We start from the raw sequence: 19214 nt of genomic DNA, 5'->3' as shown, positions 1-19214 counted from the left end.
CTTTACCTGGTTTCCCCTTAGAACAATCTTTACCTGGTTTCCCCTTAGAACAATCTTTTATCTTTTTGTCAGATTAATTCAATTTTTTTGCATTTGTTGCTGACTTTCATCTTGTGAAATATCATACTGTATTGCTAAGCCCATTGTTAATGTCAATGTTGAATAAACACTATTCCCGACTCGGTGGCTTTAATACTGTACAAATGCATGATATGTAAGTAACATCCCAGTTCCTCTCATGTCTAGGTTTATATTGGGTGCAAAGATGTTGTCGCTACTTTGCAACCACGGTTCATAAATGGTGGAGCACTCTGACTGAACTCTGATTCAATCAGGGACACTACCCTAAAATGCCGTCGTTTTCTGTCTCTCTTTCCCACACATAAAGTGCACACGCACGCACTTATGCACACTTATGCACGTACACACACACCCACAATCACCAGAAATACCACAAGTGTATTTCCTCCTTCCAGGATGACTTGTCAGAGTGAGACTGGAGGCTTACTCTAAGTCGAGCAACTCTACTCTTCACTTGCTACAAGCAAAAACTTCAGGCAAATATTCTGGGTAAGTCTGCATAAATACATATTTTCCTCTCATGTCTGTTTTTTTTTGTTCTCCATATTTCTTGAGAGCTTCAAAATGTTTTCACAGATCGATAGAAAACGACCAACAATGGAAACAAACAATTTGGCTGAGGTGGCGACGACGACAGAGTTGGCAGACTACTCTTATGATCAAACTGGACTGTGTGACAGAGATGCTGACAACAACTTCGGGGCGAAGCTCTCCACCTTCTACTACCTGATCTTCTCTCTGAGCCTGCTGGGCAACGGCCTGGTCGTCTACATCATCTACAAGTTTGAAAAACTCAACACTGTCACCAACATCTTCCTGCTCAACCTGCTGGTGTCCGACCTTGTTTTCATGTCCAGCCTGCCCTTTTGGGGGGTGTACCACCAGGGCTCCTGGGTCTTCGGGGAGGCCGTATGTAAGATTGTGGGCAGCGCCTACTTCCTTGGCTTCTACAGCTCCATCCTGTTCTTGACCCTGATGACCTTTGACCGCTACCTGGCTGTGGTGTACGCCCTGGCGGCCTCCAGGCTGCGGCAGACCCGCTACGCCGTGGCGTCGTCTGTGGCGGTGTGGTGCGTCAGCCTCCTGGCCTGTATGAAGCCCCTCCTGCTCTTCAACGTGATTCGCTCTGACGTCCAGGAACAACTGTGTGAGGAGCTAGGCCTGTCTGTGCCTGAATGGATTGATCCAGTGTTGTTGGAGCAGTGGGGGCGCTACCTCCAGTTAGGGCTGTTTTTCCTTCTGCCTCTTGTTGTTATTGTGTACTGTTATGTCAGGATAGCGCTGACGGTCATCTCCTCGCGGATGGTCACAAAGTTCAGGACGGTGAGACTCATATTTGTCATAGTGTTGCTGTTCTTTTCCTGCTGGACTCCTTACAATGTGGTGGAGATGCTTATACCTTATGCCGACACCTGTGAGAGAAAGCAGACCCTTGCCTATGCGGGTCACGTCACCCGGAATGTTGCTTACTTCTATTTCTGCATTAGCCCTGTCTTCTATACCTTTGTGGGTAGAAAGTTCCAGAACCATTTCCGCAAGCTGCTCGTTAGACACATGCCATTTTTAAATAACTATATCTCAGTCCATCGCACAAGTAAGTCATTGTCACACAAGAGCCCTCCTAGTGGGGGAATGACTCATAATGGAGGGGGCACAGATGACATGTTATAAAGTGTTTATAAAGGGATCATAAAGCACGAAACGTGGTTATTAATTTATAGTGGGGCCAGCCTGACTGGAGCCAGAAATCCCAGGGAGGCAGATTTAGGCGTGACATGACAATGTACAGTAGGGTCCTTGATAAGAAATGTAATGTGTCTAGCCTGTCACTAGTGTGAACAAACAGTATACAGATTTCAATTTCCATCTTAAAACGTGTGGTTAATCTTAGAAGCCCTTTTCATTTCAGTATTAGGATGTGGACTGCAAGATTCTGCTATGTAATTGACCTCTCTGCTTCATATTGTACATGTTTAGTGTACATTGTAGAAATGTGTGTAAGAAATTAAATATTTGTTCACTTGCTACTGCATAATGTCTGTTCTTGCTACTGTACTGTTCTTGCTACTGTACTGTTCTTGCTACTGTACTGTTCCTTGCTACTGTGTTTCAATGTTTCATTACTTCATGTTGGCCTAGCTAAATAAGCCTCAGATGTATCATGGTTATTTTCATCCTGCTGTCATTCTATTCTTACAAGGTTGCTGCACCCCGCCTCTGGAACTCTCTCCCTCAACCACTCAGAGACTCACCCTCACTCCTCACTTTTAAATCCCACCTCAAAACCTACCTGTTCTCCCATGCCTACAGCCTCCCCTACCCCTAGCCATCTCCCCCATCCCGGCCACCCCCCCCCCCCCCTGGACACGCATACAACCTCCCCTACCCCTAACCACCTCCCCCCCCCCCCCCCTACCACCCCCCCCCCCTCCCTGTTCGCTGATTCTGTGTTCCATGTGTCCATGTTGCTTGCTGTTTTTGTGTTTTTGTTTTTGTTTTTTGTGTTTTCCGTATCTCCTGTATTGTCAGCATCTTTGAGCCTCGGAAAAGCGCTATATAAATGTAATGAATTATTATTATTATTATTATTATTATTATTATTATTATTATTATTATTATGCATCTTTTCAGCTTCAGTGCATTAAGCTGGTGTTAGAGTGGAGAAGGCCACACTAGACAGTTAATCTCTGACTTAACAATTCTGTGATCCAAAACTGAAAATTGTTTTAAGAATCAATGCTTCCAAAACACTGGTGAAGATATGTAAGAATCTGAACAGTAAGAGCAGGATGGTCCATCTTATCAGAGGGCAACTACCATCTTGCTTACACCTATCAGATCCTCTCAGATCTCAGAGCCAGGAGGTGTTCATAGTGGAGGGGATGTTGTCCCTTGGCATGGCCACACGTGGGACTAAGAGGAAGAGGAATGTACAAATTATAAATGATAGTCAACAGTAAAAATACACATGCATATGCTAATATATCAAGAAATGATATTTCAGGAAATAGCACGTTATTTTGCCGTCTCTCATATTCATGGGAATTCTGAACAATACTGTTTCTGAGAAGAGAAAAGGAAATCCTGCACCCTGTTGGTGGATGCTTTCCTATTAAAAGCAAACCCCAATCTAAAGCCTCCAGACCCCAAAACAGCTTAGCTGAGACACATCTTCTCACATACAATCTCACATACATCTCACATACAATAGTGTGATTTCTGGAAATCTGTGGGAGATAAGAGGAATTTGTTTTTCATTTACATTTACATTTTTGGCATTGAGCATTGAGCAGAAAAATCCAAAGTGACTTGCAACAAACACATTTTACTATGTAAGTGAATCATCTATCCATCAGTCATATCCATCAGTCATAGCAGGAAAAAGTATTCTATGCTAGCGGCCAGGGACCATTGGCAGTCATAATGCTAGAAGAAGCTAGAATGAAGATTTTTTTTTTTTACAGCAGAGAAACTGTACAGGGGATGTAGAGGTCTCAGGGGGGACAGTTAAGGTGTAGCCTGAAGAGATGGCTCTTCAGTCTACGGTAGGAGATAGGGAGTGACTCTGCAGTCCTGACAGCAGTGGGAAGCTGGTTCCACCAGCGGAGTGCTGTGGCTGTGGGAAGAAACAAAGCCAAGGGGAAGTGGGGTTGAGTCACAGTCAGAAACAGACCAGATGGAAGGGGCCTCTGGTACAGTCAGAGACAGCTGGGAACTAAAGTAGATAACTGACTAACATGTGTCATGAGAATGGTGACACTCTTTCACATGTTTCCCGTTTTGTTATTGTAGCGATGCTAGACAAAATGCAGCATAGTTCAGGCAATCCATAACCATGTTATGGTAGGGAGTGTATTCTGTATGGACATTATGTAGGGTGAGGATGTTGAAATCTCTGTTTCTACCGGGGTTGCTCCATTTGGATTTTTAAAAACCTGAGCAGTACATCATTATTTAATTGATCTTTTGATCCAACATTGTAAAATGAATATGAATGTGCCAGTGATTGGCATTGGTAGGCGTTTCATTTGGATCTTTGTTTATGTTGTCAACACTTCTAGTTCTTCATGGGAAGGGAAACTCGATGTGGATGTATGTATAACATATTATGTATAACATGGTCTTACACACTTTAGGCTTATTGTAAAACTGTATTGATCTTCAGTGGTGGGAAGAGGACATCTGGTGGTGGGTTAACATGGACTAGAATGAGGACATCTGGTGGTGGGTTAACATGGACTAGAATGAGGACCAATGGAACTGAAAACATAATGAAGGGCATTGGCAAAAAATAAAGATCTAAAATGAAGGTGAGAGAAATACCGTACTGTGTCATAGCCCCGCCCTGTATCATAATTCGTCATATTTTAAGACATAATTCTCTGTGATGATACAAAATAAAGAATGCTATGGGAGGTTGGAGGTTGGGGGTGGTGGAGGGCTGAGGGCATAACACCAATGCTTGCAATACAAACTTTGTTGGCACTTTTAGTGTTTTTTCTTGCCAAGTCTTGTTGCTAATATTCACTAATACCTTCTTCTGATAATTTACACTTACCCTGACCACTCTGAAGCTATTCCTAACCCTAACCCTAACCACTCATAGTTAATGCCCAACCCTAGCCCTAACCTGAACCACTCAAAGTTAACCGTCACATTAGTCGTTGCTAACACATGACACATCAATAGTCTTCTATTTGGACAAAAAAGGAGATTCCCTAGATGTCTTCTATTATCTAGATGTCTTCTATTGTGACGAAATAGGACACTGCCTGTTGTGAATCCCTCTTCGGCTCCGCCCCCTCCTGCCTCGTTGGCGCTCGTTGAGCCTCATCAGGCTCAAGTGGAGACAGCTGGACCTTCCACAGCAGGCTATCAACTCAGGAAGAGGCAGCCCTATAAAGAGCCCCAGAAACCTTCCTCCGACGCTTGATTATTTTGACCCATGTGGGTAGTTGTTTGGCTCTCCCGTTTGTCGATTCTAGTTCTAGTAGTTTTCACGTCCGAGTTTTGTTTGTTTGTTATTTTGTTAACTCTTGTTGTTTTCTTTGTTTACCCTCGCTCCCCAAAGGAACCTGCCTTCCCTGCCTAGACCCCTGCCTGCCTATCGACTACGTCTCCTGCCTATGCCCCAGCCTGCCTGCCGACTACTTCTCCTGCCTATGCCCCTGCCTGCCTGCCGCCTACTTCTCCTGCCTAACCCCCAGCCTGCCTGCCGACTAATCCCCCTGCCAAACCCCCCCCTGCCTGCCTGCTGACTATTCCCCCTCTCTGCTCTGGACTGGTTAGTACACGTACATATTTCAACACTTCACTCATCTACATATCTACACCACTAGCTCTTGCACGCTAGACACTCACACTCAGACACATAGAGTACAGTCCCACTCACACCTCATTTACATTTTCTAGTTTTCTGGCATCCACACATTCCCCCCACTTAGGTCCCGTTAGAGTAGGTTTATTATTTTGTCCATTTTAATAAATCCTTTTATTGTTTATTTGCCTCTTGTGTCCGTCTGTTCTGGGGTTCTGCCACACTTGACTCTTTTCTTAGTTACATCATAACACTGCCTAGGTGTAGTATAGGGACGTTTTGCAAAGATAACGTGTTGCCTAACTATCCACACAAGTGCAACTTATGCAACAGTTTTTAAAGATTACAATTTAGGGAAGCAGAGGTGTAAGCAACAACAGATACACAACCAGTCCCCATCCATTTGGTTTGATTAAGCTTCCACCAGTAGAAACCCTTGAGCAGTAGATTGCATTCCTCTCCCGAGAAGTATAACACATTGTCTTACAAGGTCATAAAACTTTTCTCACCAAAGACATATAATAGGAGATCTCGTTTCACCTCCATGTGGGATTTCATCCTTACTTTTTAATAGAACTGTCAAGCTGCTCTCTCCTGTGCTACACTTGTGGGGAATGTGACTTAATTAGGGGATTAGAGCTACCTATGTCATGCCTTGACTTATGGGATGTCCTGGGGGTCTGTGATACCACTTTTCTAGACAGTGTGTGTATCCAGGTTGGGTGGTGATTTTGATGTCACCCCTAAGCTGTTTTGAGGTCTGAGCCTTTAGATAGGGGTTGACTTTTTAAGCAAAACTGAGGAATACGCCAAAGCATCCACCTACAATTTTCAAACGGCCTTCCTGATATATTAGTATGCATGTGGACTATATATTTACTGTTGTCTATCATTTTACTTTCCTTTTAGACACCACATTTGCATCAGCAAATCTTTAATGGGAAATTCTAATACCCCTGAGAACATACTCATGTAACTACATGTTTACATTTCCTTTTATTTGTATTTTATGTAATTACAAAAATCTAGGGTTAAGCATGTAACCTCGGTTCTCTGAAGGAGATGAGGGAGGCCTCTCAGTATGCGACACATTCTGTGTACCTGTTCACTGAAACCCTATTCACTCTGTGTACCTGTTCACTGAAACCCTATTCAACCCACACCTGGACAGGCTGAGGATGAGGGACCCTTACTATGGGACCCCTTAAACAATGCCCAGTTTGCCTGGTTTGAACACAAACAAGGATATACCCCATCTATATAACACCTTCTCCATCTATATAACACATCTATATAACACATCTATATAACACAGTCTCCATCTATATAACACAGTCTCCATCTATATAACACAGTTTCCAAGCCAGCACTCAGGACAGTGTGCGCCACAGAGGGTTTGGTCACGTCCAGGCTGTAAAACCTTTCAAATGTATGTGGAGAAGCCAAGCTGGCTGCAACACATATCCTTGGAACAGAGCCACACTTGAACGAGGCCCACAACGCCCCAAAGGGGGCTGCCATCCCCAGTAACTGTAAGCCTCAACAATGGCCCCCACAATCCAATGGCAGAGGTGCTGTGTAGACACAGCTCTTCCCTTGGCTCCAGGGAGGAATAAGGCAGGGAATGGAAGGGGAGCAGCTTTGGTGCGGTACGCCATGGAGATGACCTAGGGGACGAACGCTGGGTTAGAGCGTAACATACTTAGTGTCGCCAGGGGCAAACTGGGAATATGAGAGACTGATTCCGAATGCAAGTCACTCACACGTTAGCCTTCTGTAGTCCATAAGACGTCCTAAAGACGTCATCTGGATGTACTAGAAAGACGTCATCTGGACGTCCTAGAAAGACGTCATCTGGACGTCATCTGGACATCCTAGAAAGACGTCATCTGGACGTCCTAGAAAGATGTCATCTGAACCCACATTCTGGCTTGCCTGAGGACGTCTTTTGGACTCTTTGTTTACTGGGAAGCAACAATGCTTCCCATCTGAGATTCTTCCTGGGAACAATTTGGATCGCACCTTTTGCCAGCGAGAGAACAGATTTTCTTTCTCACTGAGGACTTCAACTCCCTGTGAGCAACTGATCAACTGGACCTGATCAACTGATCAACTGGACCTGATCAACTGGACCACCCCTGCGAAGGCTGGACTAGAAGTCATCCAAGGCGACCCCGAACTGGCTAGTCGGGGTGGAAATGTCCATTGAGGACGTCCCTGCACTCTTTGTCAGATGTTTTGGGTTTCTCAAGCCAGAGGGTCTATTGTCCCATCATAGAGAGACCCATCAACCTTCCAACAGATGGAGTGAGTCACGTGGCTCGCAAGAAGGCAGAGCTTCTGTAATTTTCTTTCAACACCTACTCCATTTTGTCTTGGGTGACTGACTGCCTGTTAGACTGCCTGTTAGAGAAGCGGCCTCCCACTCAATTCCTTGTGAGACAGTGTGTGTGCATGTTTTTTTGTTTTTTTTTAACACATGTGACAGCAGCTGGTGAAACCGGGAACAAGTTGCCAACCAACAGACTGTTCAGACTTTTATTCTGAAACATTTCACAATCAATGTCAGCGTAGTTGAAAATCAATGACATACTCGCTAGTCAAGCCAAAACATTGCAATGCAGGGAATGGATTCGGTGAGTAATCCCCACTACTTCCTAACTAGTGTAGAGTAGTGGGGATTACTCACCGAATCCATTGACTTATTCACGGTTTCGCCAGCTGCTGTCACATTTTAATCAAATTAGCCATGGTCCTCAATCTAGACCTTGGTTAGTTGAATCAGGTGTTTTCGTAGAACAAAAACAATCATACACATCGCCACCTCCGGGAATTGAGTTTGGGACCACTGATCTGTATTTTCCCTCCCTGGCATACGAGGGCTACAGGCAGCCAGTGCTGGGTACCTGTGGGTGTAGGAGATGTGTCATCTCCTCAGGCACAGTAATTATTTGCCTCTTTTATTGTTCAATGTGCTGCTGAGGGGGGCCTAAGGGAGTGAAACTTTCTTTTCAAAAGTTTTTTTTTAAATGCCTCACCAGCTGGTCTGACTACTTTGTCTAAAATCATCTCAGGCGGTAGAGGGGCGAAAAATGAGTGTTTGATGTGTGTTTCTTGTTTGTGTGTCACACACACACACACACACACAGAGCAGAGGACCATGCAGAGGGAGCTCAGTTGCTTGGCACCACTTACTGTAAACTCTGCTCAGCGGTTTAGGTCCAGAGGGAGAGCAGACATGCTCAGCAGACGTGCTCAACCACTCTCATTTGCACGCAGATTATGTCATAACAGGGTGGCCCGCGCAAATGTAAAACACTTTTTGCAAAAACCTCATGAACTTTAGTGATATCTGTCCCAACATGTTTCAGGAGATGCCTTTACATTTCAGATGACGAAAAAAGCCTCTCTTCATCAATAAGCTTAGCTTCAACAATCAATGGTCCATCATCCGCTTTCATACAAGACACAGTTATTAAGCAATAAGACAATAAGGCACAAGAGGACGTGCTTTATCGTGAATTAAGTCACAGCAACCCATCAGATGACTTTATTCATGATAAAGCACAGACGCAAGAGCTGTATTCTTTTTTTGGTTTGTGGTTGTTTTTGCTCTGTGCTCAGAAATATAGTTCTCAAAACGATCACTGTTTTATCTGGGAATAAAGCTCTGCTTGGAATGCCTCTCGGCCAATCACAATGCTTGTTCTGGTCAAAACGTCGTATAATGGAATTTGTAGTTTTGGATGTTGCAGCCACGCTGAACATTTATAAACGACAATATGCTTAACAATATGTTTTCTAATAATGGCAAATATGTGCATTTCAAACTAAATGTACTAAAAGGCTGGTGTGTGACCTTGAAACCAGATTTTAGAAGGACGAAAACAGCAACATCCACTGAACATCCTTTATTATGCACTCTCATACCTTTATCACTTCATCACATCATGGCCATGGCATTCTATTGAAGCTCAAATCTACATACTGGAACTTGTATAAGTTTCTACTCAGTCCCAGAGTAGATCCTTCATGTGGAGTCATTAGCACCCGTGTCCATATAATCTTGTTATTAAGTAATTGCTTTGTAAAACAGTGTTACTAGATGACTGTGTGCACTGTAGCCTACTGTACTGCATACTATACAGTATGACCTACTATACTAGCTACTCTAAGACAGATTACACCAGGTATTGTAATGAGAGAGACTAATGATCCATCAATTCACAGCCATAATAGTGTTATGTGTTTTGATATAAGAGAATAGTGTTATAATAATATAAATATAATAATAATAATAATAATAATAATAATACATTAGACTTATATAGTGCTTTTCTAGACACTCAAAGACGCTTTTCAAACTGAAAAGATCGAGTAGTAATAATAAAAAGAAACAAAAGGTAAATAGAAGAAAGTATAGGGGCCTAATTAGAAGAAGTATAGGGGCCTAATTAAGGTAGTGCTGGGGACACATGGGAAGGGGAGGGGGAGAGGGTTAACTGGTGAAGGCGAACTTGAAGAGGTGGGTTTTGAGGGCCTGTTTAAATGTTGGGAGGGTGTTGGCCTGTCTGGTGTGGTTGGGGAGGGCGTTATGTGTTATGTGCTTTGAGATAACAGAAACAGCGGAGAGAAACGCGCTACAGAGAGTCGTGAGCATAGGTGAAAGTGGGCCGGAACGGTCCGGTGCGGCGTTCCGGCAAGACTTTCTGTGCCGGAACGCCGTTGGGGGAAGAGATGCAGCTGCCTGTCAATCAAAATCCGATTGCTGCAGAGTGCAGAAGCAATCACGATTCACGATCCATAATTTCCAACAAGGAAACACATGGCTGACGTTATGTTTCGTTGCGTCTATTTTAATACCTTTGAAAAGGACATGTTAACCCGCTTTACAGTAGACCCGACGCGATGCGACGTGGTTGGGTGGGCAGCACTGGGCACTGAGACAGTCCGACCGGGATTACAGTCGCGCCGTATGGAAGCATATAGTGGACTTTATTCAAATGTTAATGCAATTTGAGATTGCATTTGTATGTTCCACTTTTGCATGCATTCTTTCAGACAATATTCAAATTCAAATGCAATTCTAATGATTTGCATTTTCATTTTCATGTACCTGATGTGCACATTCGCTGTCAATATTAAAATGATAATGCAAAGCCATTTGACATTTAATTTTCAAAGTCATGCGCTGCTTTGTAACTGACAAAACTGACAAGTTCATTCTAATGTAAAAATTACTATGCAATCCCAAAATAGCATATTCATTTGCCACTTTTGCCTGCGTTATTTGAGTCAATATTCAAATTGTAATGCAATAATGTGATACGCAATTGCATTTACATGTTCTAGTAAACACATCCGCTTTGTAGCTGACAAAATTCAAATTTTCATTCTAATGTGAAAATGACTATGCAATCCCAAAATAGCATATTCATTTGCCATTTTTGCCTGCGTTATTTGAGTCAATATTCAAATTGTAATGCAATAATGTGATTAGCAATTGCATTTATATGTTCTAGGAAACACATCCGCTCATTAGAATTGCATTTGAATTTGAATATTGTCTGAAAGAATGCATGCAAAAGTGGAACATGCAAATGCAATCTCAAATTGCATTAACATTTGAACTTAGTCCACTATATGCTTCCATAAGCAAGCCGTGTTGCCAGATTGGGCTACTTTTGGTCACACTGGACGGGTGGATTCGGCAGCTTGTAGACTGGTTGGGCTGGAAATTTTCAATTCCATCTGGCAACCCTGGTAGCAAAATATGTGCATACGTATCTGGTAGCCTACTGGTACTTTCAAATCGCATCGTATTATTATTATTATTATTATTAATAATAATAATTACAATTTACAATACAAATACAACAATTGGAGGTCCCTCAAAGAAAATTTGGGTGCACTGCGCGTGCACAACATCAACCTCCAAGGCTTGATTTTGACCCAGGAAAAACCCTGGTATGTACTGTATAACATGATAGCCATCTATGCACTGTATATAAGATGATGACCAAGGGTCTTTCTGCTGCTGACCAAGGGGTTGAGTTCACTTGATGAGGCCCAATTTTGTTTTAGACTCTGTAGGCTACTGTATTTGTTTATTAAGACTTAAGATATATTATCTGAATTTCTCTTGTTTTATCAAATGTTCCAATTATTTTCATTTCTTGTGCTGGTTTAAAATTGCAGGAAACTAGCACAAATAATTGTGTGGGAGAGAGGGGCCGCCGCTACCAAAACGTGCACAGTTTTGGGTCGCTCCACCACCAAAAACTCTCACTCCAAACTTTTGGTGAAACATGGCAGCCCTAAAGTGTTTCTAATTTCGACACCAACACCACGATGTGTGTGTTCAGGGATGCATGAAGCTGGGGGCAGGAGGAGAACAATATGAAACGATGAAGGTTGGGGTAGTAGCCTATAGTTCCTGTAAGAAACTCAAACCACTTTCACCCCTGGTCGTGAGAACAGCACAGAAGATCACCGGCGCCCCCCTCCCCTCTCTGGAGGAGCTGTACAACACACGCTGTCTCAGGAGGGCCTCCAAGATCTCCAGGGACCCGACCCACCCTGGGCACGTACACTTTGTCAAGCTGCCCTCGAACAGGAGGTACAGGACCCCGGCCGCTAAGACAAACAGACTGAAGGACTGCTTCTACCACAGGGCCGTCAAGGCCCTGAACACAGAAAAGGCCTAAGTTCTGGGCCCAGGACAGTCCGGACGGATTGTATGGCAGCTAGTGCTGAGGCACAAACATGTACATTTTCAAGCCTGCAAAGTGTGACACTTTAAAATAATGTGAAAAAATACTTTTGTGCAATATGACAACCCTAGTTGACTATCTGTGCAGTATAGTTCAGTGGATTGTGTACATAGCCTTTATTGATGTAAACCAGCTCCTTACATTCTTGTGATTTTATGCTTTTATGCTTTTTCTAAAATGTGTTTTTTTCCCCTTTCCTAACACCAGGGGAGCCACCCCTCCTAAATTTCGTTGTTTGGTACCTGTACTGTAGCAATGACAAAAAATAAAGTCCATTCCATTCCATTCCAAACGTTGGCTAACTTCCTGTTTCTCTCTGAGCTGGATGTTGATGCACACATACTGTACTGAAGAAATAATTCACCTAATATCAGTCATAAAAGGTCACGCAAACTATGCGTTTTAGCTGTAGAAGCGAAATAAACTTTGTTGCTAGGCATTCTCACAACAACCATACTGCATATCAATTGACATTAGTCACATACATTCAAACACCTACCTGTACTGTATAAGTCACATACATTCAAACACCTACCTGTACTGTATAAGTCACATACATTCAAACACCTACCTGTACTGTATAAGTCACATACATTCAAACACCTACCTGTAACTGTATAAGTCACATACATTCAAACACCTACCTGTACTGTATAAGTCACATACATTCAAACACCTACCTGTACTGTATAAGTCACATACATTCAGACACCTACCTGTACTGTATAAGTCACATACATTCCAACACCTACCTGTACTGTATAAGTCACATACATTCAAACACCTACCTGTAACTGTATAAGTCACATACATTCAAACACCTACCTGTACTGTATAAGTCACATACATTCAAACACCTACCTGTACTGTATAAGTCACATACATTCAAACACCTACCTGTACTGTATAAGTCACATACATTCAAACACCTACCTGTACTGTATAAGTCACATACATTCAAACACCTACCTGTATTGTATACGTAAGCAAACATACAGCATCTGAGAAGGTTTGTTACTGAGAGAACCAAAACTACAGGTGTAATTAACCTCGCAAACATTCCCTGAAAAAACATGTTTTTGGAATCTGGAATTAGTCACACCAGCCGCTGCAGGCGGTCATCCAGACATGAATAAGTGAACTCTGTCCAGTGCTCTGCTTCTCTGCTTCCATGCACGTATGTCTAAACATGCTGAGAGAAATCTATTTAAATCAATTCTAACTGCCACAGTGAAAAGAAACAGTGATTGTGAGCCCCCCGTTTCCTCCGAGGATGTTGATGGCATATTGATTTAACAGTATGTCTGGGAAAATATACCCCAATACTGTCAGGCAGTATATTTTGTATTGTTCACCATTAAGATTTCATAGGTTTGGACGTATTTTGTCTCATTGTGCACATTTGTTAATTAAACTCTTACAATGTCACTTATTTAATGATGAGTGACTGTTTGGCTATAGGATTCATAGAGGGCTAGAGGTTGACCCAACAGCACTTTTTAAAATGAGCTCTTTGATTTAATATGTGGTTTTCCCTGATCATCCATCACTTCAGCATATGGTTATGACCATCAACAAGAGGCATTGGTAACCCAGCATTATAATCAATTTGTCTTATTGTCTTATCTACAGCATCTGTCTAGAATTGCTTAAACACGACACAGTCTGCACTCCTTGACTCATTGTGTCCTGTAAACTGCTTTCGTGTTTAATCATTAGTAAGCAATCGGTTAGCATTGGTTAGCATTTACTTATTTGGCACAATGTTAATGCTTTCAAGCTCTTTCTGCTTATCATTAAATGAAAAATGTAAACAGATTCTACATTTTAAACTGCCCAACACATCAACTGACGTCCTGTCAGAGCCGTCAACACACAGTTGAGCAGTTCCATTTCTTCTGTAAACTACTTTGGCAGATAGATACCTCCCTATAGAACAGATGAGCATCATGTCTGTGTACAGAAATAGAAACCAATTCAGCAGAAAAACAGGTCCATAACTGAGAGACAGTTCCCTGTGATGGAATTACATAAATCAGGAGAGGGTGTTTAAAGTGCTAACTTCCCAAGGTCAGTTAAGAGCAGTCTTCTCTGTGCCGTCGAGCTGTGGGGAGCAAATCTCTCCCCTCCCTCAGCTTTGCCAGACAGCACCTTTGTGATGGATAGATCAGTCAAGCTGCTGCCGCTCTGGTGCTCTGCACTACTGCAGGTCTTCTGGTGCTCCTACGGCACCACAGCACCCCTCAGCACCCCTCAGGACCTGCATCCACTCCAACTACTGGAATGAGGGGGGAGGGGGGAGGGAGAGTACCATACTGAGGAGGTGTAGAAGAGTCTGGGACAGGGGAGCCCAAGCTTTATGATGCATTTCCAATTACACGTATAATGTTGCCCCCTTTTACTTTTACGATCGAATACATCTCCTCGGTTTTCACGCCCTGATTAGTATTATGATATGAGGAAACAAACATATTTCCAAGTCCACAGGGTGCTGGTCACACTACAGTGCTGTAATCCTTCCATGCATCAGTAAATAAGTTCAGGATTTGAACTTATTTACCACATGTCCCGCAGATTACAAGCCACCCTACCTCTCTAGCAAGAAGTGGTGGTGTGTATTCAACTTTGGTTGTTATCACATAAGAACACACATAATCAAATTCTCATCCTGTAAAGCCCTGTGAATATCTGTCTTTGACACTGTAACAGACGTTTCATGGGACATGCATTCTTGAAAGGGTGGTGTTTTTTTATAACTTATGCTTTCATTTTGGGCAACCTGGTTGCTGAACACTGTAACACTCATGGAAGTAACATGGAAGAAGCATAACCCACTTCCAAAAATGTTTTATTAACAGTGGGCATAATATAACAAAACTAAATAAATAAATACAAAGAAACAGAATTGAGGGTCTTTAACATTAACTGCTGTCGGACATTAGAGAAGACACTAAATTCAGTATCAACAGTGACCTCTAACGGCCAGTCAGACTACTTTGAAACTAGTTTTGTAAAATTGTTAGCAACTCTACTAACAGTAAATTAGCGGACAGGTTGTCTCTCTAGCTTGCAGAATACAACACTGTTACAACACTGTGTCTCTCTGCATTCTACCACAACATTCTAAATGGCCAGTTCCATCTACACCAACTGCTAGTGCTGGAGGGAGGGAGTTTATTTGGTTCAGTTGTACTATTCAGAGCACCAATCAAACATGTAGCAGGTAGTGGTGACAGAAGCATATGTGACACGGTCTGGTGAAAAGGTCCGCATGTCAGCAATTCTCAAGTCAGGCAAATGACCAAAAAGCTTCTTAAAAAATAAATAAATAATAATAATAAATGTTTTGGGCATATTACGAAATACTAGGCATACTACGAAATACTAGGGCTGTCAACGTTAACGCGTTAACGCATGTGATTAATATGGAAACAATAACGCGATAAAGACAAATGAACGCATGATTAATCAAGTGACCAGGGTTGCCAGATGGGATTGACAGCCTAACCAGTCTATAACCACTAAATCCAGTAGCCCATTCGGCTGTAACCCGCCCCATCTGGCAACCCGCCCCATCTGGCAACCCTGCACTGACCCAGGTAGACAGTCACAGATGCAGCCTGGCTAGCAGCAGGGGAGGGTGGCTGAGGAGGGGGTGTCCGTCAATGGTGTTCTGAACAACTCATTTCTGTTTAAAAAAACAAAAAACAGATGGTAATTTAGATCAAACCAATGTTGTCTGTAAATACTGCAGTGACTTTTATTTATTTTTGTATTATTCTTTTTTTTAGATTCATAGATTTCAATGTATGACACATCAGATTTCAATGTATGACACACCATTTGAAATCTTACAATCTGCACTTTCATAATCTGGACCCTGTCACATATACAGACCCAGACCCTGTCACATATACAGTATTGTAAATCACATCCATCCAAAACCGAGATGGAATGGATTGAATGGATGTTTCCTTAAAAAATACTACCAAAACAACAGAAAACTTCAGTGTTCATTTGGTTTAAATGCTCATTTTATCTGGTGAACTCAAAATCAAATAAGAAATAGTGGACCTTTAACAACTTACTGCAATATGCAGGAGTGAAACCAACCTGTGTGCAGGTTGGTGGATGCAGCTCTAAACAGTCACTCAAAACCATATTTCCTACTCAGTAGGCAAAGAGTCTACAGTAAAGATTTTATGTTTATCTGAACTGAATTACATTTAGCTCCTTGCAATTGGGTTTTATGAGCGCTCGCCTTTCACCGCCCTGATCAGTCCAATGGAAATGAAGGGTAATTGAATGAATAAATCAAGTGAGAGCACATTTAAGCAGTTTGCGCTCAGCTTTCATGACACACACACTCACACACACACACACACACACACACACACGCACGCACGCACACACACACACATGCATGCCCACAATGTATAAGTGTCCAGGAGCGGGGCAAGCATCCATTGTGATTTATTCATTTGTTTGCAATAACTGAGAACATTTTTAGCGGCCGACCTATAAATCAAATAAATCCTATAAATAAACCTATAAAGTTATTCCACCAAACTCACAGAGAGAACGGCACTGCAGGAAATTGAGACTGTGATGCACGATCTTGACTTTTTCATCGGCGACCTGCGCTGAAGTGAATGGGTGGGAGTCTCTCTGCTTTGTGAGAACCGCCAGAACCAAGTAAGCCGGGTTCAGCCTCACACTCGCAAGAAAGTCAAATTGAGCCCAGTAAATCCCTGTCTCCTCGGCAACATACAATGAAAAATATAAATGTCACTTTGCGACAAGTTCCACTTACCTAAAGGTTAGCGCTGAATTTCAATGCATTTCAATGCCAACTGGAATAGAGACTTCAGCACAAAATGGAAAAAAGAAACGCAAAAGGACACCTAGAATAAAATCAACCCTTTTCTGGGGTGCCACTTTCTTTTAATACTAGTAATAAACCAAGGTCAACATTATCAAAGAAAGTCAGAGTAGGATTGACCTATTAGCCAATCGTTCATATTTTTGTTTTGGCTTGTCTTAGTGATGGCTGCCCCTCCAGTGAAAAGCCACGTCGCAACTCTCTTTGACACCATGATGAAGTGCACAGCTTTGAATTTCAGTTAAGATTGATCTCCTTCAGATGTAGTTTCTTTCCCTAGGTAATGTATCGTATCTGTGACACGTTCTCTCTCTCTCTCTAGCTCTCTCTTGCTTTCCCTCCCTTCTCTTTCTGGTTGGGTAATTAGGCCACTCTGACCCCCCCTGGTGCCTCTCGGATGCTTATCTATCAAGGCAGCTCAGTGGCCCTTTTGTTTACTCATCCATTTCAGTATGTGAGTGTAGGATATACCGTACATTCTATTTAAAGCCTTGTATTTGAGTGTTCCTGACACTCAGGTGAATGACTCAGAAATAATAATAATAATAATAATAATACATTGCAAGAAAGAGAGCTTGTAAATAGTCGAAAATCACCAGAGATTAGAACGATTAGAACGGCGCCACTGAAAGCGGTAGTGAGTAGCAACGGTAACGTTGAAATTACAGTCTTAAAACAATAAGTACATCGAAAACAAGTACACAGAGTTAAAACTATAATACATATGGACATGTATGTTGACACATACCTGCCTAGGGAGTTTAACGCGGTGCTAATTACATGTGTGTATATTGCACCTAGCTCAGACAGCAAAGTAGCATTGGCGCGACTATACGACGTCATTAGTAGCCAACAAAGTACTGATCCACAGGCTATCCACATCATAGCGGGGGACTTTAATCATGTCGACCTGAAGGCAGTACTACCCAAGTTCTACCAGCATATAAAATGTGCAACGAGAGGAGAAAAAACACTGGATAAGGTATACACCAACATCAAACGTGCTTACAAGGCTAGTCCGCTAGCTCATCTAGGCATGTCTGACCATGTGTCAATCCTCCTGATTCCTGCATACACCACAATGGGGAAAAGTGCTCCCACCACCACTAAGACTGTCAGAACCTGGCCAGAAGGGTCCGCTCCACTGCAGATCTGCCTAAATGACACCCTATGGCAGGAATATGAGCATGAGGACCTGGAACAGTACACGTCGTCGGTTCTGAACCACATAGTGAACTGCACCAACTCAGTCACCGTGGACAAACGGGTCCGGGTCTACCCCAACACGAAGCCATGGATGACTGGGAAGGTCCAAAAACTGTTAAATGAGAGGGACAACGCCTTCTTCGCAGGGAAGCGCACACCGCTGTACAGCTCCACCAGGGCCAACCTAAAGCGCGGCATCAAAGCGGCCAAGGCAGAGCACAGAGAGAAGATTGAGGAATGCCTCCTGAGCAACGACTCCAGGCGGATGTGGCAGGGGGTTCAGCAGATGACAAACTTCAGAGCCAACAGGCTCACAGCCGCAGAGGACGACCCCCTGCTGGCGGGAAAGCTGAACACCTTCTACGCCCGGTTCGACGAGGGGCGAACGGAGGTAACCACAACACAGACACCACTCTCTCCAGCTCTCAGCAGCCTCACCCTCACAGAGCACGAGGTGAGACGCGTACTGAAGGCGGTGGACCCCAGGAAAGCCTCGGGGCCGGATGGCGTCCTGGGACGGGTGCTGAGAGACTGCGCCGACCAGCTGGCCGGGGTTTTCACCAACATCTTTAACCAGTCCCTGTCCCAGGCCACCGTCCCACCCTGCCTGAAAACCTCAACTATCATCCCAGTCCCGAAGAAAAGCACGGTGAGCTGCCTAAACGACTACCGCCCGGTGGCACTCACACCAATCATCATGAAGTGCTTCGAGAAACTAGTCCGGGCCCACATACTCACACGCCTCCCGCCCAACCTGGATCCATACCAGTTCGCCTACAGAGCCCACAGGTCCACAGAGGACGCCATAGCGACGACTCTCCACGCCACTCTATCCCACCTGGAGAGGGGAAACAGCTACGCGAGACTGCTCTTCGTGGACTTCAGCTCCGCCTTTAACACCATCCTTCCAGACAGGCTAGTGACCAAACTACTAGACCTGGGTCTATCACACTCT

At 43.3% G+C, this 19214-nt stretch overlaps 1 protein-coding gene across 1 annotated transcript; it reads left to right on the top strand.

Annotated features, from left to right (window-relative positions):
• Positions 1-678: 678 nt before the first annotated feature.
• LOC308169788 (C-C chemokine receptor type 1-like) lies at positions 679-14458 on the top strand (the record flags this gene model as incomplete). The annotated part of the gene is made up of 2 exons (XM_080544535.1): positions 679-1675; positions 14307-14458. The coding sequence occupies 2 exons, from the start codon at positions 679-681 to the stop codon at positions 14456-14458; spliced, it is 1149 nt and encodes a 382-aa protein (XP_080400661.1).
• Between the last annotated feature and the right edge of the window lie 4756 nt (positions 14459-19214).

This window comes from Nansenia antarctica, assembly GCF_963989245.1.
Source record: "Nansenia antarctica genome assembly, chromosome: 13".
NCBI classification, from domain to species: Eukaryota; Metazoa; Chordata; class Actinopteri; order Argentiniformes; family Microstomatidae; genus Nansenia; species Nansenia antarctica.
The sequence above is the reverse complement of the archived record's forward strand: the minus strand, read 5'-3'. Positions and strand labels throughout refer to the sequence as shown.